The sequence below is a fragment of the Lissotriton vulgaris genome, chromosome 8 (genome assembly GCF_964263255.1).
Source record: "Lissotriton vulgaris chromosome 8, aLisVul1.2, whole genome shotgun sequence".
NCBI lineage: Eukaryota > Metazoa > Chordata > Amphibia > Caudata > Salamandridae > Lissotriton > Lissotriton vulgaris.
This window is the reverse complement of record NC_141696.1, coordinates 285,816,944-285,842,609: the sequence shown is the minus strand read 5'-3', so window position 1 is coordinate 285,842,609 and position 25,666 is coordinate 285,816,944. Positions and strand designations below refer to the sequence as shown.

General features: G+C 42.4%; 1 protein-coding gene across 2 annotated transcripts in view; it reads right to left on the bottom strand.

Moving 5' to 3' along the window:
* The window catches only part of SAMSN1 (SAM domain, SH3 domain and nuclear localization signals 1), a 523,635-nt gene that overhangs the window by 417,690 nt on the left and 80,279 nt on the right, over positions 1 to 25,666 (bottom strand). For both annotated transcript variants that reach the window (XM_086934054.1, XM_086934053.1), the window contains exons 3-4: positions 17,037 to 17,083; positions 6,155 to 6,195 (exon numbers count right to left, since the gene is read on the bottom strand). In XM_086934054.1, the coding sequence (XP_086790180.1) occupies positions 6,155 to 6,195; positions 17,037 to 17,083 (88 nt within the window). The remainder of the gene's footprint in view (positions 1 to 6,154; positions 6,196 to 17,036; positions 17,084 to 25,666) is intronic.

The following is a 25,666-nucleotide window of genomic DNA, read 5'->3' as shown; positions in this document are numbered from 1 at the left end:
ATTTGTCATCCATTGAGCAACCGCGGAAAGGCCGTTTTTGAAACTGGAGGATGAAATGGAAGGGGCTTCTGTAAGTGCGATGGCCAGCTGAGTGTCGTCGGCGTACGACACTAATGTCAGGCCCCACTCTTTGGCCACTGCCGCCAAAGGCTTGACGTAAAGATTAAAGAGGGATGGGCTCAACGCAGAGCCCTGCGGAACTCCCTGTGCAATAGGGTGGGGTTTGGATAGAAAGGGGGGAGCAGAGACCCGAAAGGATCTGTCTTTGAGAAAAGATCGGAACCACTCCAAAGCATGGCCAGACACTCCAAATGTTTCCAAACGATTGAGGAGGATGTCATGAGATACCGTATCAAAGGCCGCGCTGAGGTCGAGAAGAATCAGCGCAGCACTTTGACCGGCATCTAAAATCGTTCGAAGGTGCTCTGTGGTGGCCAGAAGAGCAGACTCAGTACTATGGCCTGGTCTGAACCCATTTTGGGATGGGTCCAGGATGTTATTATTGACCAAGTGCTGAGATAGAGTGCTGTTCACATGTGCCTCAGCGAGCTTAGACAGCCATGGAAGCAGGGAGATTGGTCGAAAATTCTCCGGTTTCGATGGATCGAGGGTGGGTTTTTTGATGATGGGTGAAACCCACGCTTGTTTCCAGGCGGATGGTAGGCTCGCTGAGGTAAAGGAGAGGTTCAGCATAGAGGTAAGTGGGGGTAAAAAGAAGTTGAGAGATTCTACGAATTGAGCCGGGCGCATGGGGTCAGCCGGTGAACCAGATTTAACTTTTTGGCAAAGTTTAATGAGGTTATCATCGGAAATTTCCGGGATGTGAGTCAAGGTAGAATAGTTAGAAGAAGGAGAAAGGCTATTGGTAGGGCTCGGGGAATGCTGAGGAAAAGAAGTATATATTTTCTGTACCTTGTCGACAAAGAACCTAGCAAGATCTTCGCATTGTTGTGCGGAGGAGATATTAGGGAGGGGGGATTTGCCGCTCTGAAGTTCTTGAACAAGTTTAAAAACTTCCTTGGCAGGGGTGGGACTAGATTCAATTTTGTCAGCATAGAAGGTAGTTCGCGCAGCACGGATGGCTTTGTGGTACGTTTTTTGTTTTAGTAGATAGTTGGATTTATCTTCGTTGTTATAGTCCCTTCTCCAAAGGCGCTCCGCTCTTTTGCAGTCTTTGCGCATGCTTTTGAGGGTGTCATTATACCAAGGGTTGGATGGGGAGTTGCGTCCTATCGACCATTTTGCTGGAATGAGGGCATCTAGCCCTCCCGTGATCCAATCATGAAACGCGCTGTAGTTAGCGTTGATGTCAGAATTGGTGTCATGTTGGAATTCTCCAAGGGTGGTATGGAGGTTACTGTGGGACAGTTTATGCCATGGTCTTTTTAGACGACGGGTCGATGCTGTTTTGTGCCTGCTTTTATTGACTAGTATGGACAATTTTATGAGGTAGTGATCTGTCCATGCCATCGGAACGGGTATATCTGATGCAAGTTTCTCCATGTTTGTGAATACTGGGTCTAAAATGTGACCAGCTAGGTGCGTTGGAGTAAGAATAAGAGAGTTGAGTTGCAGTGCGGAAAGATCAGCAAGAAGATTTCTGATCGTAGTGTCGTTAAGCAGGTCAAAGTGCAGGTTGAGATCGCCTAGGATGGTAAAGTTTGAGTTTTTTGTTATGAGAGAGGTTGCTGTCTCAAGGAGAGCCTCAATAAATTTTGAAGCGGGGCCAGGTGGGCGATAGATGTAAAGGCCCGACACAGTGAAGTTCGCATTTATAGTGATTTTAAAGTGGGCGCTTTCACAGTCGGGCAGTTCTTCCTTGACGAAAGAGCAAGAGAACAACTTCTTATAGATTATGGCGATGCCACCTCCTCTTCCATCCCTATTGATGGTTGACATAAGGTAGTCGTCTGGAAGTACAGAGATCTGGGCCCAAATCCATCCTTTTTTTGCACTCCACACCACCCCAGTTCAGACATGGCCATATGCAAATCAGCCTTGACCCTGTGCCTCATGGGAACAGTCCAGCCCTAGCTGTCAAGCCATGTCTTCCCTGGACCGAATTCAAGCATCCTAGGACTGGTTTCTGGCTATCAGCCGTCTTCAGCCAGGATAGCTTGACTCCAGTGGCGTGGAGAGCACGGGACTCACGTCTGAGCATACCCATCCCACTCGGTGTGACAAATGCAAAAACAACAGTTGATGGACAGAATGCAGAAGAATGTCATACATTCACCCCAGGACAGAGCTCTTGGCCTAAATCCATCGTTTTTTGCACTCCACTCCACACCACCCCAGTTCAGACATGGCCATATGCAAATTAGCCTTGACCTTGTGCCTCATGGGAACAGTCCAGCCCGAACTGCCAAGACATGTCCCGTGGCTGGGATCTTTGTGATACATTGAGGAACGTGCAAGTTGCAACCCCATAACAAGAATACTACTATACTTAGACAGTATATTAGTTACACACCAGATTGGATTTAATTCTCAGTAATTAGCATATGGCTAACCTGGTGCTAGACACGGAATACTTAGGCAGCACACTATCATACCACCATCCCCCCTAGACGGTGAAAGGATGGGGCAGAATGCAAGCACAAATAACAACCTATATACTGAATATCCTTGCACTAGCAGATGCCCCAGTGAAGGACACCTCTAGTAAAGCTTTCACAGAGTATTTCATGGAAAATAAGGGACCGGCACGGTATGGGATGCCTTTGAGGTAGCAATATGAGGGATCTGCAAAAGACCACTTATGGTTTCAAAGGGACTGACCACAACTATTTGTCTACAGAAGAGGAAATCTGTCAGTTAGAGGTCCATCTAGGCCAAAGACTTGACAACCCGCAGGGGTTGAGGCACCTAAGGAGGAAAGACATGGACTTGGTGGACAGACTAGGCAGAGTGAACTATAGGACTGGACTATTACTGGCCTTGCTGCTGACAAGAGTTGCAGACAGGAAGTCTAATGGCACCATTAGATCCTACTATTCCATAATAATCAACTCACAAGTTGAGATAAGCTTGTTTTTTGCACAATACTACCAGACCTTATTCGAGGGCTCCAAAAAGCAGGATCAGGTTTGACTTCATGCACACCTGGCTGAAGCGGACATACTGGGTCTAGACCCTTTACAGCATCAGGCACTACAGAAACTTCTTACCAGAGAAAAGGTTCAGGAGGGGACAGATCAGAGGGAAAGGAACAAATTCACAGGGACAGATGGCCTACCTGTTGAATTTTATGTAACATATAGATCTATACTCACCCCAAAGCTCCTTAGACAATATAAAGCATCCAAACAATGGGTAATTTGCTGTGTTTGATGGGGAGGCCCTCATAGTGGTCCTTCTCAAACATGGTAGTGAAATCTTAGATGTACAATCATCTCCCCCTAAATCCGAATTGCAAAATCCTTGGGAAAATACTTGAGAACAGGTTGTTGACTGTGGTAGGTACTATAGTACGTCCAGACAAGAATGGCTTTGTGTCGGGCTGGAACTCCTTCCTCAACCTGTGACACATGTTGAGCTTGATAGACAGTGCTTGGAAGGTGGACTTATAGCATGCATCTCTCTCCTTCAATATAGAAATGGCCTTTAACATCCTAAGGTGGTCATATCTTATGTGGGTCTTAGAGAAGGTAGGAATGGTCCCAAACATCCAGAAATGGTTCCAATTATTTACATTCAGTTGTTGGCAAACAGGCCATCCAGGATAGTCAATATCAGAACAGGTTTCAATATACAGGTGTACTTGGCAAGGCTGCCCATGTCGCTCCTTATCTTTGCCATTCCGAATCCCGACTGATTCAGCTTCGACCACCGTTGGAGACATTGCTCACAGAATCACCCTTTATAAGACTTGAAGTGGAGGTTTATTTTTTTCAAGTAGCCTTAATGTATGTCACAAGGATACAGACCTCATTAAGAGTGAACTGTGCAGGGTGGTGATAGCGATGCAACAGTCCACCAAGTTTTGGACGTCATTCCCATTTTTCCCAATGCTGGTCTTGCTCAGACCGCTGTATTTCTTTCTGTGTCGCTAGTGAGGCTACTTAGAAAGCTATTGCAAGAGCTGGACGGGATACTTTCTTATCTTATCTGGGGATCAGGGAGAAAGAAAGTGGCATTACATAAACTGCAGAATCAAATCAGCACCAGTGTTTGGGAGATCCGAAATATGAGTTTTATTATGTAGCAGCTCAGTTGCAATGGGTGATGAAGTGGCTAAGCAGTGTTCAGGACCCTAGTGGGAAGACGTGCTTGGTGCATTTTAGGACACTGAGTTTCTTCATTGGCAGATAGCTTCAGTGAAAGGGAAAGGAAACATGTATAATCTGGGAAAGGTCGCTAAGTGGAGTTGCCATTGCTATTGTACCTCTAAGGGCTATTCCGGCATTCAAGTCTGTAGTCGATAGACGTGACAAAAGACTTTGGGTGCAAGGTAGGATCACAATGCTGGGAGATCTCTGTGTACATGGGAAGCCGCGCACACTGCAAGACATATACAGCTTGGGGTACTTCATTTCCTCATTTCCTAGATAGATGTTGTGGCATTGTATCAACCACATTGCAGCTTCTCATGGCCGAGGGGGAAAGGCAGTGGCTATAAGAGACAAGCGGGTGCAAGACTTGGGACAGCACATAGCAGACAAGAATTGGACTCTTATCTTGGAGTTTGTACACAGGGTGTCGCAGAATCCCGGACTGAAATACATTCAGTTCAACTACTTTCATCCGACATTCCTCACTCCCAAATGCATTGCACACATTTTAGGGTGCTAGTGCACGCTGTCCCCATGGCTAATGTGCTGAAGCAGACCTATATCACATGGTTTGGCAATGCCCAGTTATAACACAGTTCTGGGTAAAAGCTCTAGAGGTGGTGAATGAGCTAAGATGGAAAACTGTGACCCTGGTGCCAATGATTATGCTTGCTAGACCTTATGGATTGGACCAAAAAGTATGAATATACAGCCAAATGTATAGACTTGGCTTGGGTTCTGATCAAACACTGTATAATAATAACCTGTAAGTCTCCTAATAGCCCAACACTGGAAGTGGGGCTTGAGGACCAGAGGAGGTGGGCCACATGCGAGGCTGTAACTCTCACACACCTGCAAAGGAGGAAAGGGAGTGTACAAGTAGGAATGGTCTGGGACTCATTTCTGTTGGAGGTGGAGGCCAAGTCTGACATGCGACTGCATTGAAAGAGTGTTAGAAGGGTTTGGGTATAAATGGTAGTATCGGTTGTGAATGATGGTGAAGACGTGATCTTCATCGGCTGAGTTCTCCCTCTGAAAACCTTACTAAGCAATCAATTTGTGGCTGGTCCAGACCAAATTTTGGGTGGGCATTAAATAAGAAAGTTGAGCTGCAGGGGGATGTTGATACCAAATCATTAGGAAAAATGGATACGTACCGTGTAACAACCTTGCTTTTGTGTTAAACCATGAAGAGGAACACTTTTCTAACTCTGTTGTTCATGTGTAATATCATAATTTGCAGAATTAAATTGCTATTATAATAGATTATTAATAAGCGTCATAAAATCCTTAGTTGAGAACAGATATGGACTCACAGATTATGCCCGAATCAATCAATGTAACACATGTCCAGAAGCCAAACCAAATACTTGTAATGTTAAAAATATAAAATATAAATAAAGAACAATTTAAATAAAATCCTTTCAACAAGATGCACTTTTCCAACTTGCTTTTTTCCAAAACCAACAAACATACTGTGGAGGTCATATGTTTTTTTTTTCTATAACATCTGTCATTTCATTTTATTTTGATCTACTTGTTCTCGTAGTTACCCAACGACTACAACACAACAAGCACTGCACCCCACTTTGAAATAATTATTTGCCCGCAGCCGTTGGATGGTGTTAACACTGCATGACCATCATTAACAACTGACGCCACAAGAGTCATGTACTTCTTTCCAGGTAATGATTTTCTTCCTACTGCTGGTTTTCAGCATTAGAAAACGCTTCACAAAATAACTAGATGTAATATTTACTGTGTTGTTGTTGTAATATATATTTTTAGTTGCAAATATAGCAATAGAAAATACGAATTATACAAATCATACGACCATAAAAACTATATTTACTGTGTTAATGCTCTCCAGAGGTACTTACCAAAAGCTTCATTTTCAGACATGGACTTCTGTATCATTGACCTAAAGGAAAGCCACAAAGAAAACTGATTATAGATTCTACTGATCAAGTAAGCAATACAAATTCAACATATCTTTTTGATTTGTATGAATGTCTAATGAATCTTCACATGAAATCGATATAATGGAACAGGTAGGAAACAAGCAAATGTGTAGAAGAAATAGGAAGGTAGAGCAATGTGTTTCATCACTATCCTCACAACTGTTCAATGGAATCTTATCAAGCGCCCTTTATGAATATGAAATGTAGGGGCATAATATCAAGGACGGTGTTAAAATTATCGCCGGTTTAGCGGCAGAAAACTGCTGCTAAAGCAGCGATAATGAACTTGATAATATGCCCTGGAGAATTCCAATAGAAGCCTATGCTCACACCAGAACATGGACTTCTATTGGAATTCTCAAGGGCATATTATCAAGCCCAATAACGCCGCTTTAGCAGCAGTTTTCTGCCGCTAAACCGGCGATAATTTTTAACGCAGTCCTTGATAATATGCCCCCTAGTTGGTAATCTGATATTAAGAAATGCTTATCATGAAATGCTACTACAGCGACATCGTCACGTTAGGGAATATGTTGCTATGAGTAGCTAATTTTGCTCTCTGACTCTATTTTCCCCTCCCATCGCTACTTTTCTGCTAAAGTGGATCCCATTCTGAGTAACTTCTTAGATATCCTGCATCCTGCATATCTTTCAATTTAGTTTATTTACCTGTGCCCTCTTGCATATGCTTACCGCCCAGACCCTAGATACCCGCTGGCACACTCATCTACATAAGTGATTTAAACACTCCCATGAGGAATATTTACCAGATTGACCGTACCCCCACAAAGGCACTTTATATAAGGTTTAGATTGGGCCCTCTCCCCCTCGCTTCATTTACCTCTAAATGGAATTGCTGTTTGGGGGGGATTACCCTCTGCCTAGCATACAATGGATGTGAGGAAACTGACGACCATCTGTTGTTCTTCTGCCCCTTTTATTTGAAGTAGCGTAATGCTGGATTGTTTCCCTTCTACGTTCGCTAGGAGTCCATCAGTATAGGGTCGCCCTGAGAATCTGTAGAACTGACACCAGGCCCATTATCGTGTTTTCAATCCCCACATTTTAGCAAGTGTTTGACCGATCTGGCACAAAGTCACCTCACACTAATCACCAGGGCTGAGATACATTTTTTGCTACACAACTATGCCAAATTGAACCATTCCGCTTTTATGTAGAATGTTTTATTTGTAGTTTATGTGCTAATTTTATCTGTAACTTTAAAATAATGTAAAATCTTCTCTTTTATGGTTTTTATTACTATTTTTATTATGGGTTTAAAATTTTAGATATTTGTTCTGTTGTCAGTTAAGTGAGCCAGAGATAATTTTCTTATCTCCCTTTAAAAAAAAAAAAACTTTGTGATTTGTTATTAATTGAGCCCTTAGTGGGCTCATGTACTGTACTTCTTTTTTTGATCCTTGACGTTTATGGTCTATGACCGAAATAAAGTTTAAACTGACTGACTGAATAAGGTGTTTGTTAAGTATGACCTGAGCTACCAAAATGGCAGTGCAGAAAGTTTCCATTAAGAACAAGTGTATTACGGGGGGCGTGGCTTGGCGTTCGTCGGTGATGGCGGCGCTTGGGTGAAGCTCCGCAGTGGTTCTAGGGACCACACTGCTTCCTGCTCACCTTCTTCTGCCTAAGTGACAAGGTTCTTCACCGGAGCACTTCAGGACATTGCGGCGTTGCTCCAACTGGTTTTCCGTGACTTTGCGATGGAGAACTTTGCAGGAGCGCGTTACAGGGATTCGGCCGATGTCGCTGCCGCCATTTTGTCTGCCCGGTGCGTTCTCTAGCGCTTCTCTCAAATGCCGGTATCCAGATACCTCAACGGTAATGTGCCTGCTTTTTGCTTCATTTGTGCCCGCATCTACATGTGACTGTTCCTCCTAACAATTTGGAGCATTATCTATTCTCGACTGCCTTCTGGCTGCCAACTTTGCATCGCCTCACAGACAGCCTTTGCCGCCATTTTGTGCTGCTGCTCATCCTCCACTCTGCATTCTGGATGGCGTTTTGCGGCTCTGAGTATATGGAAGCGCCTCAATACCCGTTTTGAGTCATCTGCAATGCTTATGTCCCTGCTGCTCATAAGGTGAACTGCGACTAATTTAAATATGATGTGAAGGCACAGCTTTGCGTTAATTTTGGTCATCCCTCAGCTCACTTCATTTGAGGTGGTTGCTGTTGCTGCTCTTCTGTGACCTCGTTTGCCTTCAGCTCTGTTACAATTGTCCTTTGCGCCTCTTTCGCTTTTTATGGTATTGGACATATCTCAACAGCACGCTTGTATTCTCACGGGATGCTCTCTCACTACGCCTAACTCTGCGTTTACGCTCAGGTATCCACGCTCGCCTTTGCCCTTGCCTGGCCCAGGGTTTTGCCGTCACCTTTACGTTGTGCATCCTAGCCTTATCAGCTCAGTCGTCCAGCGTTTGTGTGTGATGAGTACTTCTTCTACTGGGATGCATTCGACAACAAGTGGGTTCTATTCTCCATGAATCTTTTTAGAATGTCCATTTTCTTGTTTTTTCTCCTGTGGGCACTTGCATATATTTAGCGATTGCTACACTCTGTTATTCTCTTTATGGGTAAACTTAAGTCTTCATTACGCTTGCTCTCCACATCTAAGACTGCTTATGTGAAAAACGTTACAGTTTTTTCGACTTTTTCCAAATTAGAAGATTCTCTTGCCTCATCTGGCTCCGACATAGCAATGGAATCTTCACAGCCGGTTTCGGTGAAAACCAACATCAAAAGACTAAAAAAGGATCCCCCCTCACCACCTAAATGACCCTCTGGCGTTTCCATGGAACTCTTGTTGGATGAGATAAGATCTTTCCGGCCTTTCTTGGAAGAAATTAGGACCTTGCGTCCCTTCATGGAAGAAACTAATGTCAAACTCCAGGCGCTCACTGATAACTGGTCACAGATTGACACAAGAGTCTCCACTGTTGAACATTCTGTTACATCTCTTCAGGAAACCTGCTCCACAGTAACTAACCTGAACTCTCAAGTGTCCAACCTTCAGAGACAGGTGGAGGAGTTAGAAAACAGAAATAGACGCAATAATCTTCGCATATACGGCCTGGTGGAAGGTCTTGAAGGTTCAGATCCAATTGCCTTCTTTACCTCCTTTCTTCCTAAATTGCTTCGTCTTCCAGAAGGAACTGCTCTTAACATACAACGTGCTCACCGGCTAGGACGCCTGCCCTCGATGGCTTCCTCCTCACAAAGACCGAGAGGCGTCATTCTTTATTTCCTGGAGTATACAGATCTCCTGAAGGTTCTGGCGGCCGCCAAAGCGGCCCCCAAGTTGTTATGGTCCGGATCCACCTTATTTTTTTCCCAGGATTATGCGAAAGCTACCGCAAATCGCCGAAAGGCCTTCTTGAACTTGAGATATGATCTACGTTCAATGGGTGCAAGATATGGACTCTATCATCCCTGTTTGTTTGAGGTCACCTTTAACAACAAAACTATCACCTATGATGACCCAGTACACTTGCAAAGCTTTATTAACGCTCACAAGACTTCTGCCATGGATGCTTCTGGGCCTTCTCCTTCCTCTGCCCCGGGCTGAATTGTTTTCTTGCCAGTTGTTTTCTTGCCTGTTTTTTCGTAATATGGTTGCATTTTGTTGATCATCACTTTTATAAGCTCTTGTCATCGCTCCTGTTCCTGTTCTAAATTGCATTGTTGTTTACTTATGTTTCTATTTTAGTTCCTACCTTTGTCCATGGTTCACCTTCTTGTTCTCTCTTCTTGCCCTGCAGGTTGTTTTTCCCTACTCCAGATGTTTCCCTGGTTCCTCGTTGAGCTGACCCTGGTTGTGTTGCCTCACCCGTGTGGCCCTAACCCTCCCCGGTTCCTTCTTGTTTTTTCCTTTTGTAGGTATGTTATGTGCATGCTTCCTCCCTCAGTTTTTTGCTCTGACCTGTTTTTTTCCCTTGTATCATTTTTCCCTTGTTTATTCTTGGGTGCTGTTTTTTCTTACACAGTTTTTATCCCTTTTCTCCTTCTCTTCTTCCGTTCTCCTCTTTCCCTCTTCATGTTTCATATGCTTACTTCAGGTTGTGTATATCTTCCTCTTCTCTCTTTTTTTAATTCGACCCTCCTAAATCTTTCTCGACTTTATACGTCACTCTTTCCTCGTGCACTTTATTTCATTCTCATTCATCTCTTCCTTCTTTCTCTCCTCTTACTTTTCATTGCGTATCTCTCTTTTTTCTATTTGTTCTTATCCATGGGTTGTTATTCCTGTTCCATTTACCATTTATTTATTGAATTAATGTATGTGCCATGTCTTTGAATATAGTTTCATGGAATGTCAAGGGTATAAACTCCCCAATTAAGCGTCAACGCATTTTATCACACCATGCCAAATTGAATATCGATATTGCTTTCCTTCAGGAAACCCATCTTTCTGATATAGAATCAGCTACGCTTAGAAGGGGATGAGTGGGTGAAGCCTTCTATTCGCAAGGTGATGGTAAACGCAATGGTGTTGCAATTTTATGCCGCAGGTCACTTCCTTTTACAGTCCTTTCCCAAGAATCCGATACTAATGGCAGATGGACACATGTCAGACTATCGCTTAGAGGTGTTCCAATCTCTCTTCATAATGTCTATGGACTCACCACTGGCGAACCCCTTTTTTGGGCTGAGTTTTCTCCACGTATCACCCAATTAATTTATGAAAATTTCATCCTCGTTGGGGATTGTAACCAACCCCTGGATCCGTTTATAGACAGGAACTCTGACGCCACCTATGTCCCCACTAAGGCGCACAACATTTTTCACCCAAGCCATATCCCAACATAAACTTGTTGACTCTTGGAGGCTCTGTAATCCGACCCTAAGGGAGTTTACCTTTTACTCTCTGTTCCATCGATCCCAATCGTGGATAGACTACATATTTGTCTCTCACAATCTTGCACAAATGCTCACTACAGCTGAAATTGGTCTGATCTTACTTTCGGATCATGCCCCTGTTGTAGTCAGCCTTGACGTGATCCCTAAGGTTGACGGATCTAGGAGATGGCGTTTTAACAATGCCCTCCTCTTGGATCCAAAATTTTCTACTTCCTTCACTGCCTTTTTGATGAATTTTTTCTGTTAAATGATGTTCCGCCCATTTCGAAACACATGGTTTGGGACGCTTTCAAGGCAGCTCCGCGCGATTTCATTATTGGCTATGTCGCAAAGACACGCAGGACTGCTCGCCAAATCACTAAAAATCTCCTCCATGACATTAAGCGATTGGAACACGCCTATTTCACTTCCCATTCCCAAGATAGTCTGACAGCTTTGGTCGCTGCTAAGATTAAGTATAATGAAAAGTCTACAGAAGATGCTTCCTTATATTTGCTAAAATCAAGCGCTAAGTTTTATGGTGGTAGGAATAAAGCTGGGAACATTCTTGCCAATTATTTAAAGATCAAGCATAATAATATGAATATTGAATCTGTTTTTGACACCAATGCTCACTTACAACACAAAGATGCCGATATCCTTGCTACATTCTCCCGCTTTTATGAAACTCTATACACCTCTGATATCCAACCTTCCCTTCACTCTCTCACACATTTCTTCTCGACTATTCAAAAGCCTGCACACTTTCCTCTCGATCTTTCTTCTTTAGATGCTGACCTATCACAAAAAGAATTGTTTACCACGCTCCATCGTCTCAAACTCAATGAAGCCCCTGGACCAGACGGTTTTACCATTGAGTTCTACCTTCACTTCTCCAACTGTTGATTGCCAAATTGCATTCCCTTCTTAATACTTTTGCTGCACTAGGTGCATCATCCTTGACCTTTTCCGACGCACACATTTGTTTAATACCCAAACCCGGAAAAGATGTGCAGCACTGCAAAAATTACAGGCCCATTTCCCTTGTCAACATTTACTATAAACTTTTCGCTAAGTGATTGGCGATCAGGCTGGATCACTTACTACCTGATCCCTTAGGCGAAGAGCAATCAGTTTTTGTTAAAGTTCGTTATATCACTGATAACACCAGACTTTTATTTAACATACTGTCGAAATCATCCCACTTCCAACATTCCCTTGCAGCGATAGCCCTGGATGCCGAGAAGGCGTTTGATAGGGTCGAGTGGTCATATCTCTTCCATACTCTTGGTTGGTTTGGATATAGCCCTAAATTTATTTCCCTTGTCTCATTATTATATTCTCACCCACGAGCAGCTGTTTATGCGAACGGTCAAATTTCCCCTTATTTTGACCTCGGTAGAGGAGTTCGCCAAGGCTGTCCCCTTTCCCCCTTTCTTTTCAATCTCGCCTTAGAAGCTTTCCTGTCCAAGCTTCGCCAGAACCCCGACATTCACGGGTTTCAGACTGAGGAGTCTTCCATTAAACTTGCTGCCTACGCCGATTATATTTTGCTCTTCATCTCGAATCCCGCTGTTTCCATCCCTGCTTTCTTAGAGGAAGTGCGGAATTATTCCTTAATTTCTGGCTATAAGCTCAACAACGATAAGTGTGAAATTTTGCCCCTGACAAAGTTCACCTTTAAACCTGATTTCAACGCCTCTAACTTTGCCTGGAGTTCCTCCCACATTAAGTATTTAGGATTGCACATCCCTGATACCATCTCTCTATGTCTGACTAAATGTACTCAGAAAATATCTGACCTCACAACTAGGTGGCATCCTCTCTACCTGTCTTGGTGGGGTTGTTTGGACACCATTAAGATGATGCTATCCACCATCATTCTCTATACAATTTCTAATATCCCTGTCCCTATCCCAACCAAATTTTTTTTAAAAATTAATTCGGTCCTTTCCTCCTTTTTATGGCAGAACAAAAAACCCAAAATATCCCTTGCTAGGCTCGTTTGCCCCGCTTCTGAAGTTGGGGTCAATTTTCCGGATTTCCCAGCCTACCAGAAGGCATTTTTGCTACGTCAAGCTTCTTTTTGGCTACAGGACCCTGCTTCACCATGCCCTCTGTGGAATAAGGTTGAGCGCCTCTTCCTTTCCCCTTTCTCCTTTGCTGAATATATCTCTTTCTCACGCAAACCCTCCTCCATTCCCACTCTCATTCATAAATTCACTGTCAAACTCCTCTTATCCTCCAGCCCTCCCCCTCCTACGACTGTTGCTGATTTTCTCTCATCCACTATTTGGCATAATAAGTACCTTTTAATTTGTGGTAAACCCTTTTACTGGAAGTCTTGGAGATCCAAAGGTTTGATCTGGATTTCGCAACTCTTCTCACACTCCACCTTTTTGCCCTTTCACACCTTATGTTTCACCTTCGCTTTGCCCTTGTCCTTTACTCCCAAATACCTCTTACTCAAGGTAGCGGTCATGGAGGTTTACACAAAACTCATGCAGGTATCATCCTCACTTTCCCCTATTCCTCCTGACCTTCCTCTCCAACTTCATTCTCCCTTAAAGCTTCTACTCTATACAAACACCTTCATGCACATACAATTCCCAGGCCCAAGTCTAAGGTGGAGGAGCAGTGGGAACATGACCTTTCCATGTCTTGGCCGGTTTCCTTTTGGGACAAGATTTGGACAAAGGTCCGTAAAACATCCAGAGCTGCGTCTTTGGCGCATTCCATGTTTTTCATTTACAATCGGTTGCTCCTCACTCCTTCTACCCTTAACAAGCGTTTCTCTGCCACTCCGGATATTTGTTGGTCTTGCTCCTTGCCTAATGCTACCCTGTTTCATATGTTATTTCTCTGCCAGCATGTACATGCTTTATGGTTACAGGTCTGGGCTCAAATTAATGTTATTTTTCATACCAGTATTCCTTTGTTTCCCACTCATCTCTTTTTGGGGAGTCTTTCACCTTGTTGGGACATCACTGATCTCAATGTTCGTATTGTTGATTTGTTACTGACTGTTGCGTTTCAACAGATTACTATTAACTGGAAGTCTGCCTCTACCATTTCTTTCAAAGCATGGTGGGATAATGTATGTTATAATCACAGGCTTGATACCGCTTTCTTTTTTCCTGCCCAGACGGCAGCCAAACGGGTAGATCTATGGCTTCCTGTTATGCTGTATTCAGATAATTGTACAATTCGTTCATTTTGTCCACAACCTGCTCAGCAGGAGGTTTCCAAACCCCCTTGATGCCCTTGTCATTCCCTTTCTTTTTCAACATTATTACTTGCATATTCCCATTTGCGTTTGCTTTGTTGTATAATCATTATGCGCCAGATGTAGGTAAGTAACATTTACCGAATCTTAATTACCGAAAATTACCGAATTTTACCGATTCGGTAATTAAGATTCGGTAAATGTGAGGGGTTGGTATGTAGGGAATCCAGATGTTCCCTTTTACCGAATCGGTAAAATTCGGTATTTACCGATTCGGTAAATACCGAATCGGTAAAGCCTATTGATTCCTATGGGCTTCAAAGCCCATAGAAATCAATAGGCTTTACCGATTCGGTATTTACCGAATCGGTAAATACCGAATTTCACAAGGGTGCAGGGGGTGTCACTTTGACACCCCCTGGCACCCCCTAAACAGGATTGGGTGCCATGTGGCAGGCATACAAGCCCTAGGGGCAGGTCTGCCTGTCATATGGCACAGGTGTGCATGCACACATGTGCATGCACACCAGAATCGGTATTTTACCATCAATTAGTTTTTGATGGTAAAATACCGATTCTGTAATGCTTGTGGGACTCAGAAGAGTCCCACCTACATATCAATTTTACCGAATCGGAAAAAATACCGATTCGGTATTTTACAGAATCGGTAAATGTACCGATCGGTAAATTTACCGATTCTGTAAAATACAGGGCCCTACATCTCAAATTGCATTTACCGGTCGGTAACGGCCGAATTCGGCCGTTACCGACCGGTAAATGCCTACCTACATCTGGCCCTATGTTCCTTCTTCTTACTTATTAATGCCCATTATAAGTTTGTTGTCCTTTCCTCAAACATAAAGTTCCTTCTGATTTTTCTTTCCCTGCTTCCCCTTCCCTCCCCGTTTTTCCCCATATTTTTTTTTCTTTTATTGTATTATGTACTGATGCCTTATATATTATGCTTAATAAACTTCTATTGAACTTAAAAAGAACACGTGTATTACAACCAACTGGGATATCTAAAGAAACAATTGTGCTAAACGCTGTTTCAACTCTTCCTTTGGCTTCAGCACTGCTTCTGTGTTTGCCAGGCTTCCTACTTCCACCAGAGAGTGCTTTGCAAACAGGAAAAGAAGATGTTGTATCAAGTAGAAATCACGTTTGACTTTACATGCATTTTTATTGTACAGTGTAGGTTTATGGCAAACGCAACTTGCAAGTAAACTGCCTAACACCGATGGCTAGATGGACAAAGTCTTTTTGCAGTTGCAAATGGCCTGATTCTATGAATGCAAAAAGTCTTTTTCTAATGCATCGAACCCAAGTTGTGATTCGTAACACATTAGTGAATCACAATTTGGGATTGTGACTTAGGGCAATATGTAGGTAATTTGTGTTTTGCGATTCTCAAATTGCGCTTTTTAGGGAATAGCAATTAGAGAATCGCAAAACGCAATGTAGGTAGGATTAGCAACATTTTTTGTGAATCACACTTATTCCTTATTTGCGAATCGCAAATTGAGATTCGCAAATAAGGAATACCTTCTCATTCATTCCTATGGGCTAGAAGGCCCATAGGAATGAATGGGAAGACATTCTCAATTTGCGATTCTCAATTAGAGAATCGCAAATTGAGAATGCAATTTCAGGGTTGCAAGGATGTCAATAGGACACCCTTTTGCACCCCTGATATTAAGATGTGTGGACATGTGGCCCACATACATGACCTAAGGGCATGTATGTGACCCACATAGCACTGTGAAAAATGCCAAAAAGTGCATTTTTCAAAGAAATAGCAAATTACCACCAACCTGAAGTTGGTGGTATTTTGTGCTTCCTTAAGCCAAAATTTGCACAACTTGGGTGCTTTCTACATTGCATTTAAGGAATCACAATTTGAGATTCCTTAAATGCAATTGCAAATGCAATTGCAAAATAAGGAATCGCAAATTTTGAGATTCCTTATTTTGCATGTGGGTTTTTGTGTGCTACATAGCACACTGCCCTAATTGCGAATTTCAGCATTTGCGGGCGCAATTAGGCTTCCTACATAAGGCCCTTAATGCCAATTCGATATTTGGAAAGGGCATATACTGAAGTTTAATGGTAAGTATTAATGTTTTGCAACCAAAATGCGGTCGCAAAACAATATTTTAGTGACCCCTCGCAGTTGGAACCTTTCTCCTTTAACAATGTTTAAAAACATTTTCTAAGAGCAGGCAGTCGTCCCAAGGATCACTGCCTACTATTAAAAAACTGAAAGTTAAACATTTATTTATTTTTTGTCAAACACATCCCATTTTCCTCCAAGAAAAACGAGCTGCTTTTATAAAAGATAGCTTGCTTTATTTAAAAGCAATCACGGATATGATGGTCTGCTGATCCCAGCATGCCACCATCACTGTGTTGACTATCATTCCGAATAGGTCGCAAACTGCGACCTGCCCTATTAATATTCATTAATTGTCACCCATTAGGAATAGCTAATTTTAAAAAAAGTGATATGCTGAACATCACAATTTTTATATTGCTATCCCCAATGTTAGTATATCTGGCCCCAAGTGCTGAATTTATTATCTAATACTAGAAGGCTCATTTCATTACATGCCTTACCTGATATACGCACATATAGCACATAATACTACCAGGTACTTCAGGTAATCTGAAGATAAAAATAAATGCATTAGTATGATGAGTACAAATAGCACTTACTTTTTCCATCTCTTTTTCACATCTGTGTGGTCAATTTCAGAAAGTTCCTTTGAAAATAAAATAAAAGAACAATATTATTTACATTTTTATATCAGTTTCAAATGGGTTAAATTGGATGTCTAACGTTGGCCTTGGGTGGGTGAGGCTTAGGTCTGTGAGGCAGACATTATTGAGAAGAGGTTTAACCTCTTTGTATTTTCATTTTCATGAGGCAGTGAGAAAAGGAAACATTTTTGTAGTCGACCTAGAGTGCAGAATTCTTACTTTTCACGATTACATGCATGAACAGCGCACCAAACAAACGTTTTTTTCTTTGAATTTTGGGAATTGTGGGACTTGCAGTTCTACAGTTCTACAGTTATAATGGTATGAACATGACTACAAGCCCCAGAATACCGAGAAAGACCTATGAGCTATTCACACATTAATTTCGAAAGCCGAAAAGATGAGACAGCATTGTATATGGGTGGGGGTTTAAAATCGTATTGTGCATTTTTTTTAAAGGGATTGTGGCATAAGAAATCCAGTGGAATGGATCTAGCAAGACCTCTTAGGAAGGTCACAAAATCAACAACTCAAATGTGGATCTCTTGGAAAGTTAACATATCATACTCATCATATTTGCGCCATGCATATAAGTAAGGTGCATTGTGCAAAGGCATTAATGTCAGAAATGATATCAATTTGAGAAAGAAGAACCTTCACCAGTTTAAGAAATACAACGTGGTTAGAAAAAAGCTCAGATCCTAAAAAATCCCTGCTCACACCCTGGTAGCTATGGAACAAGTAGCACCCAATCCGCTGAGAAGTATGTGTTAAGTTCAAACAGTACCAAATATTTTAAAGTCAAGAAAGCAATACAATAGAATTCCCAAACTAGATTAGAAAACGAGAGAAAACCTCAGTAAGCAAAAAGCCACTAAAATTAATACTAGTACATAAGGAGAACCAGAGATATGAATATTTAAAATGTTGAGGCAAAAAAAGAGTACAAAAATTAATATGCTATTGAAAATTATCGCCATGCCATTAACTTGGACCAAAGCACAATTTCAGGTTGATTGGAGTGAAGGTTGAATACAGTAAGTGACTCATCATGGCTAAACATTTGACCTTTATACTTAAAGTTTTTTCTCTCGAGGTCAAAGCCCTCCAGTGGGGAAAGGTCTTAGGATGAAGCCAATAAGGGTCCCTCGAAGTCAGATAGGTTGTCGTTAAGCTCTGCTGACGCTGTTGGATTTGTCACCAAAAGCTCTATGAAGGATAAAGGTGTATTTTGTAGCCACAAAGGTTGTGTCACTGCTGTGTCTGATTTTCTGTCAGGCCCCAGTCCAAGGTTTTACCTTTAGACTTATTCAGTTTTTTGATTTTCAAAATCTCCTAGTGGGTTAGGACTGGGAATGCTCTGAGCTGGACAAACCCGTTTTTATTTTGCCTCCCTAGGGTGTGAACTGCCTGGGCAAGTCTCTGAGCCTGTTTTCTGTCTTCTGGAGGTATGAAAAATTATTAATTCACATGTTTCTCTATTTGCTATAAAAGTTCCTTCTGGTAACTCTTGCATCACTTAGGTGCTCAGGGCACGCTTCTGGACACAAGGTCTTTCTCCAACAAGGGCTCCTGTAGTTGCGATCAGCAAAGCCCTCTTGAACTCCGAAATCCTTGTGCTTTTTGTCTCCCTGGAGCAGGCAAATAAGAGCAGATCCACATTACCCTTTAATAGAAGTTCTAATCCTGTTTGTCAATAGGAGCCAGATGTCCTTCCATCAGAAACATCTTCTTCACGTGTAGTCCTCTGAGTTCCAATAACATTCTGAGGAGGTGTTGGTGAGTTACCATCCTTATCCTGTCTGCAGACCAGTAATTAGGTATTTTTTGCTACCCAATCTTGTTTACTTTCCTGGCCTATACCCACCTCCTTTTTTCAGCATGACCTCCTTTCCTAACTGTAAGAATTCCTAAAAGTCCACAATAGAAGATGGTGCACCCCTTCTAACACCACAGGGGCCTCTCATTCTCCCTTAATCACTCACCTATTTTGATAAGGCCATCTCACCCTCTGTCAGGGTCTTGAATGATGTTTTCATCTGCTGGGAAAGGTGCAGGATGGGTCAGGAGGGCTCTGGGAATGATTAGGGACAGGTCCTATCAGCCTCATTTGAGATCTACAAGTCAAAATAGGTAGTGTGGAAGCTGTCCTTTGTTTTTCCTACTGATCCTTGGCCAGTCCCAGAATGCTAATCCATGCTAAGTAGACAGTTGTTGATAGCACCTCCGCCTTCTTGAGTCCCGATGTCATCCGCACCACCATGCACAGTGTGATCATCAAAGAAGTCATTTCAGATGTTGCAATAATATCATCAGTGATTTCATAGAACATGTCATGCGTGATGTAATATATGTGGTATGTAGCGAAGAATAGCGAGGGTGCAAGTTCTAATTAATTTACGTCAGGAGTTACACTTACTTGATATAACTACGAGTGGTGAATTTCAATGGTTTTGTTTTTTTAAAATGGTATGAATTAACTGACATTGTTTCAGTGATTTTATTTTAATGTAAAGTAAAATATCCTTCACCAAGCTCGGCATGGGGTAGGGTGCCCAAACCCCCTCCACACACAGCCTTCAGCCTTGCGGGGCTTGATGTTGGGTGCAGGACCCCACATGGGCGTGCACCGCTGACTCAGTGAAACAATAAGACAAAGGGTGTCATTTTATGTAAGACAGACCTACTGTATTTGTCATGGGGTCAGAACACCAAAATGTAAAATGCAAGCCTGCTGGTTTCATCAAAGTGCAGCACTTCAACATAAATAAAGGCGATCTCTTGTGTGTGTCAAATAGTCACAAATAACTATAATCAAAAGTATTTGATAAATTCTCACATAGCAATGTTTAATGAAAGTGATTACCATAAAATATTTTCAAGAAAGTCTTAAAAAAAATATTAGCATGTCGTTGAGTTTTTTAAAACATTTTTCAGGCCACAGAATTTAGCCATAGAACTAACAAGAAGAGGTCCCCACACTGCAGCTGAAGAGCATACAGCTCCAGCTCACAGTGCTTAAAAAATATGGTAAACTCTCCTAGGGTCATGGATTCTTTAATCAGGAAGGCTTACTGTGTTTTTTATGTTGCTGGCAGGCTACTGCACTTTCTGCAGCCCTCCGCAAAAAAACTTTAATCAAATGTTTGGTGGTGCCCCAGCTCCTTCTAGGGGCCAGGAACCCAAAGATATTGAATATTTTCCAAATAGCCCTTGCATTACTGGGTTTTTTGAGGAAGGAGGCATGTATTCCCCCAAACACATAAGGGCACCAGAGGACCCCATTCCAGGTCCACATTTTGGGCTTTATTTGGAAGGGGGGTGTGCGTTCTCTTCTCCTGGCCACATAAAGGCGCTGTGGCCCACATACCGCAGACCCAATGTTTCCTTTGTGGGGATGGGGTGTGGTTTGCCACTATAATGGCCAGATAAGGGGCTGTCCCTGGGACCCCGGGCCCGATAGTGGACCTCACCCCCTCAGGCACTACAGTTCCCTGCCTGCAAGGGCAGGGAGAACGTCAAGTCCCTGCCTGCACTCTTGCATGCAGGGATCACAAATTTATACCTGGCGGAAGCAAAGAACGTTTGCTCCTGCCAGGCATGAAAAAACACTGTAGCTCACTCCTTCTGCACTGTGATGGGTGCAGGCCCCATTGGCAAATATTTCTGTGAGTGTCCTATGCAGGGCGGGACTGGGAAACACAACCGGCACTGGCAAAGTGCTCGGCCAGCACACCCTCCCCACTCGGGGGGTTGGAGGTGCCGCTGAGCTCTTTGCCAGGGCTGGTTTTCGGCCGATTTTGGTACAGGGCCGATTTTGCAGCTAAACAGCCCTGTAACAAAAACGGCCCCAGGGGCCCAAAACCAGCCCCAACCCATGAGGCGCACCGGGGATTGCCCGGTGCCCGCTATGGCCAGTCCGGCCCTGGTCCTATGTAGTCATTCGGGCAACCATGCAATTTCAAAGTACTCAGGGAAAAAGCCTCCATGCCTCCCTCCTCATAAAACATCACATGCGACCCAGGAGATGTGATTTAGATATATACATATATATATGTGTGTATATATATATATATTCACTGAAAAAACCATAGGTTTCACACCAGTTATAGGTACCTGGAAATTTTACTTACATAAAACCATTGAAATTCCCACGTTATAGTTAGTTGGACTCGCTATAACTTGCTCGTGCAATGCACTGCTGATGACGTCACATATTACATCACTCATGACATGGTCAGTGACATCACTCATGACATTACTGATGACACCATCCAGTGAATGTGTGTCTTTCTGAAAAATAAATGTTTTATATATGTATATGTAAAGGTCGATGGAATAATAAATGTTTAAATAGGTGTCTAAATGGATTTTTTTTTTTAATTGATTGGTTAACTGGCTTATTAAGTGTATCTTAGTGAATACATATATTAGCGAATAATGTTAAAATATAAATATATGTATCAGTGTTTCACTTTGTGTATAAGTGGCTGCATGGGTTGGTGAGTAGCTACTTGTGTGTGTATATGGGTTATTAGATGTATTTTCTAGTATCAGTATGCGTGTCTGTATGGTTTGGTGGGGGTATTACTTAGCACATAGATGCATCAATGACTGACTCACTGTTTGTATGTGTTTTGAAGACAGCATATGTGCAGGACTGTATGGGTGGATGAGTGTGTATATGTGTGTGTTAGTGAGTGAATAACTGTCTCACTATCAGTAACTACATATGTTTTAATCTATGTTTTTTATATGAATATGTAAAGGTCGATGGAGAAATAAATGTTGAAATAAGTGTCTTAATGTATGCTTTTTTATATATGTGTGTTAGTGAGTGAATGACTTTCTCACTAGTGTCTTTATCAGTAACTACATATGTTTTAATCTAGTATATGTGAGTATTGATGTATATAAGTGAGTATTTGTGAGAGTGAGAGATTGAAAGAGTTCCTGTTTAAATAAGTATGTGTTTCTATAAGTGATTGTTTAAGAGAGTAAGTATGTGTAAGTTTCTTTTGAAGTAAGGTGGTAGTGTGTGTATAGTTGTATATGCAAATAAATGGATTTTCAATAGTTTATTTGCATGTGTGAGTATGTGTGTGAGTAACTTTTGGATGACTGTCGGAGTGTAAAAGGATGTATAGGTGTTTCACTACATATGATGAGTGAATATATGTATGAGTGACTTTATAGAACTGTTGGTGAATGAGTGGATGTGTATATAGATGGTGGTATTACTGAATTGGTTGTTGTAACTGGTATGGGTATCTCTATTTTTTAGAAAATGTTAGTTTCAATTTTTTAATATGTGTTTCAAGGGTTACATTACACTGAAAGGAGGTCTGTCACTCTGTCACAAGGATGGTGTCATCAGTGATGTCATGAGTGATGTCACTGACCATGTCATGAGTGATGTAATATGTGACATCATCAGCAGTGCATTGCAGGCGCGCAAGTTATAGTGAGTCCAACTAACTATAATGTGGGAATTTCAATGGTTTTATGTCAGTAAAATTTCCAGCTTACTATAACTGGTGTGAAACCTATGCTTTTTTCAGTGAATTTAATAGGTTTTTTAAATGCTAATTCCTAACTATAAAAGGTGTGAAACCTATGGTTTTTTCAGTGAATTTCATATGTTTTTTAAATGCTAATTCCAAACTATATATAAGGCCCCAAACCTATGTTTTTTTCAGTAAATTTCAAAATGTTGTTAATAGCAAACGTCTATAGCTATGAAATGTAATATTTTCGAAAATGAATGAATCCTATATTATATTTGTATTTAAAACAAATTTTGTAATGTATATATATTTTTTTTTGCCCTGGAGCGCTCTTGGGGCGCGCCCCGGTGAGCGCCCCGGAAAGCGTAGTATTTTGAAGCGCCCCAGGGCGCGCTCCGGAGAGCGTCCCCTTAGCACTATTGCCGCGAACGAAAACAACATCGTGACATATCGCGTAGCCGCGTCCACGTGATACGCACAGCGTAAGCGCACCCGGAAGCACGCGAGCGAATACGATCGCGCAACGTAAACATCCGACGCGCTTACGCGACGCGACCCGGGGCACGCCTACGGGTGCGCCCGGGGGCGCGTCGCGTAAGCACGTCGGGTCATGTGACCTGAAAATAACACTTTTAATTGGTGCAGAACAGTTTTGGTTTCATAATGATGAAATCCCTAGTCTTGTGACCTGAAAATAACACTTCTCATTGGTTCAAGACATTTTTTTTTTCCAAATGACGAAAGACCCCACCTTTTTTCCTTATTCTGACTTTGTCCTTTGACTGAGGAAGACCTGTTTTGAAATCTTTTAGGTATATTTTGTACTTTGAAATGGCTACAGTTGCAGCATCAGCTGGAGCATCTCCACCACCACCACCACCACCACCACCACCACCAAGAGGACCACCACAACATCACATTGGTGGTCAAGAAGAAGAGGAGGAGGAGGAAGAGGAGGAGGGGACGAGGAGAAGGTGGCTGGAAGAACACAATACCCCATACCAACCCAAGCCACACATTGTATGAGAGTTTTTTTCCATCCCTGAGGGAAAAAAGAAAGTGAATGCGGCAAAGGTGACTTGCCTTATCTGTTACACGGAACTCTCAAGGGGTAACCCAAATAAAAAATATTCATTTGGGAACAATACCATGATAAGGCACATGCAGCGCAAGCACCCTAACAACCATGCTGCCGCAGAAATGAGAGAACTGGCCAGCAACCCTCCTCAATCTACACCCAGCACCTTCAAACGAAAACAACCCACTCCATCGGGACCAGAGACAAGGGAGACAATCCCTTGCATTCAACCACGATTTGGAGAATTTAGGGTCACCTGTATTTTTTGTGGTAAGACCATCTCCTATGGTGAGCAGAGCCTAAAGCTCATCCTCCTTGCTGTTGACAGCCACAATTGCCCCAAAAAACCCTAATTTTTTCCTGATTTTTTTTGCTCCTGTTGAGCCATTTTCAATTCCCTGTTTTTTGTTTCTCCCCATAAAAATAACCCCAAAAAATACAAAATAGTTCATAAAAGCCAAAAAAAGTACAAAATGTTCAAAAAACATTAAAAAAATATAAAACAACAAAAAGAAGAAAAAAAACAGTTCTTTTTAGAACTACCTCCAATTTCTAAAAAAAAGGCTACATTTTTTTTAAACTCTATCATAAATTTTTCCCATGGCACGCTCCCCGGTGCGCGTACCGGGCGCTCCCCCCGCGCAAATCAAAAATAAAAAAAAATGTTCACCCGCGGGGCCCTTTTATAGCCCCCACATCAAACCTAGTGGGTCAAGGGGGGTCTACTCTGCCCCCTTATGGTCATTTCCTCCTTTGTTTTTCCCACCTCTTGTGTCTCGATCCTACCGAGACACAAGATGGCGGCCGCTCCGGACTGTTTTGAATGTTTACAGACACCCGAGAGCCAATCAGCTTTCCGTGCGCACCTCGCGTGGCGCGCCCAGAGCGCTCCCCTGAGCGTGTACCGGGGCACTGCCATAGATATATATATATTTTTTTTACCTAAATTACTCAAAAACCACTGGAGCACATATCTTGAGACATAGCAAAGGCACATAGGGCTACCAGTCCCTACAATTTTGCCAAGTTTGGTGGAAATCCATTCAGCCGTTCGGGCTAAAAGTGAGGACGACCGCCCTATGGAAATTAACATAGGGAAAACACGTTTTGGGACCCCCCTTTTATCTCAGCCCTCGCTTGACGAATCCCCCCCAAACTTTCTTGGAAGGACCAGAGCTCCGCGAGGCAAATTTGAGGAAATTTTCAGGCAGATTCGTCAACCGGCGCCAAAGTTATTCACAATAGAATTTTGAGATTTTGCATTGAAAAAAATCCTAACTATAACTACCTACTGGCGACTATACATGTGAACAAGGCCACGTAGTTGAGTGAAACGCGTCATCCTTTCCAATGTATTTGCGGTCTTGGCTAAACAAATAAAAAAAATTCACTGTTTCCAGCATTGGGAGAAAGTTATTACAGAGTCTGTGTTTCTCTTTATGCTTTATGGTGGATCCACTCACCGGTTCGGTAACTGGATATATATATATATATATAGTTATAGTTAGGATTTTTTTCAATGTTAAATCTCAAAATTCTATTTGGAATAACTTTGGCGCCGGTTGACGAATCTGCATGAAAATTTCCTCAAAATGGCCTCTTTGAGCTCCAGTCCTTCCCTGAAAGTTTGGGGGGGACGTGTTTTCCCTATGTTAATTTCCATAGGGCGGTCAACCTCACTTTTAGCCCGAACGGCTGAATGGATTTCCACCAATCTTGGCAAAATTGTAGGGACTGGTAGCCCGATGTGCCTTTGCTATGTCTCAAGATATGTGCTCCAGTGGATTTTGAGTAATTTAGGTTAAAAAAAATATATATATCTATGGCAGCGCCCCGGTACGCGCTCCGGGCGCGCTACGCGACTTGCGCACGGAAAGCTGATTGGTTCTCGGGTGTCTGTAAACATTCCAAACGGTCCGGAGCGGCCGCCATCTTGTGTCTCGGTATGATCGAGACACAAGAGGTGGCCAAAACAAAGGGGGAAAAGACCATTAGGGGGC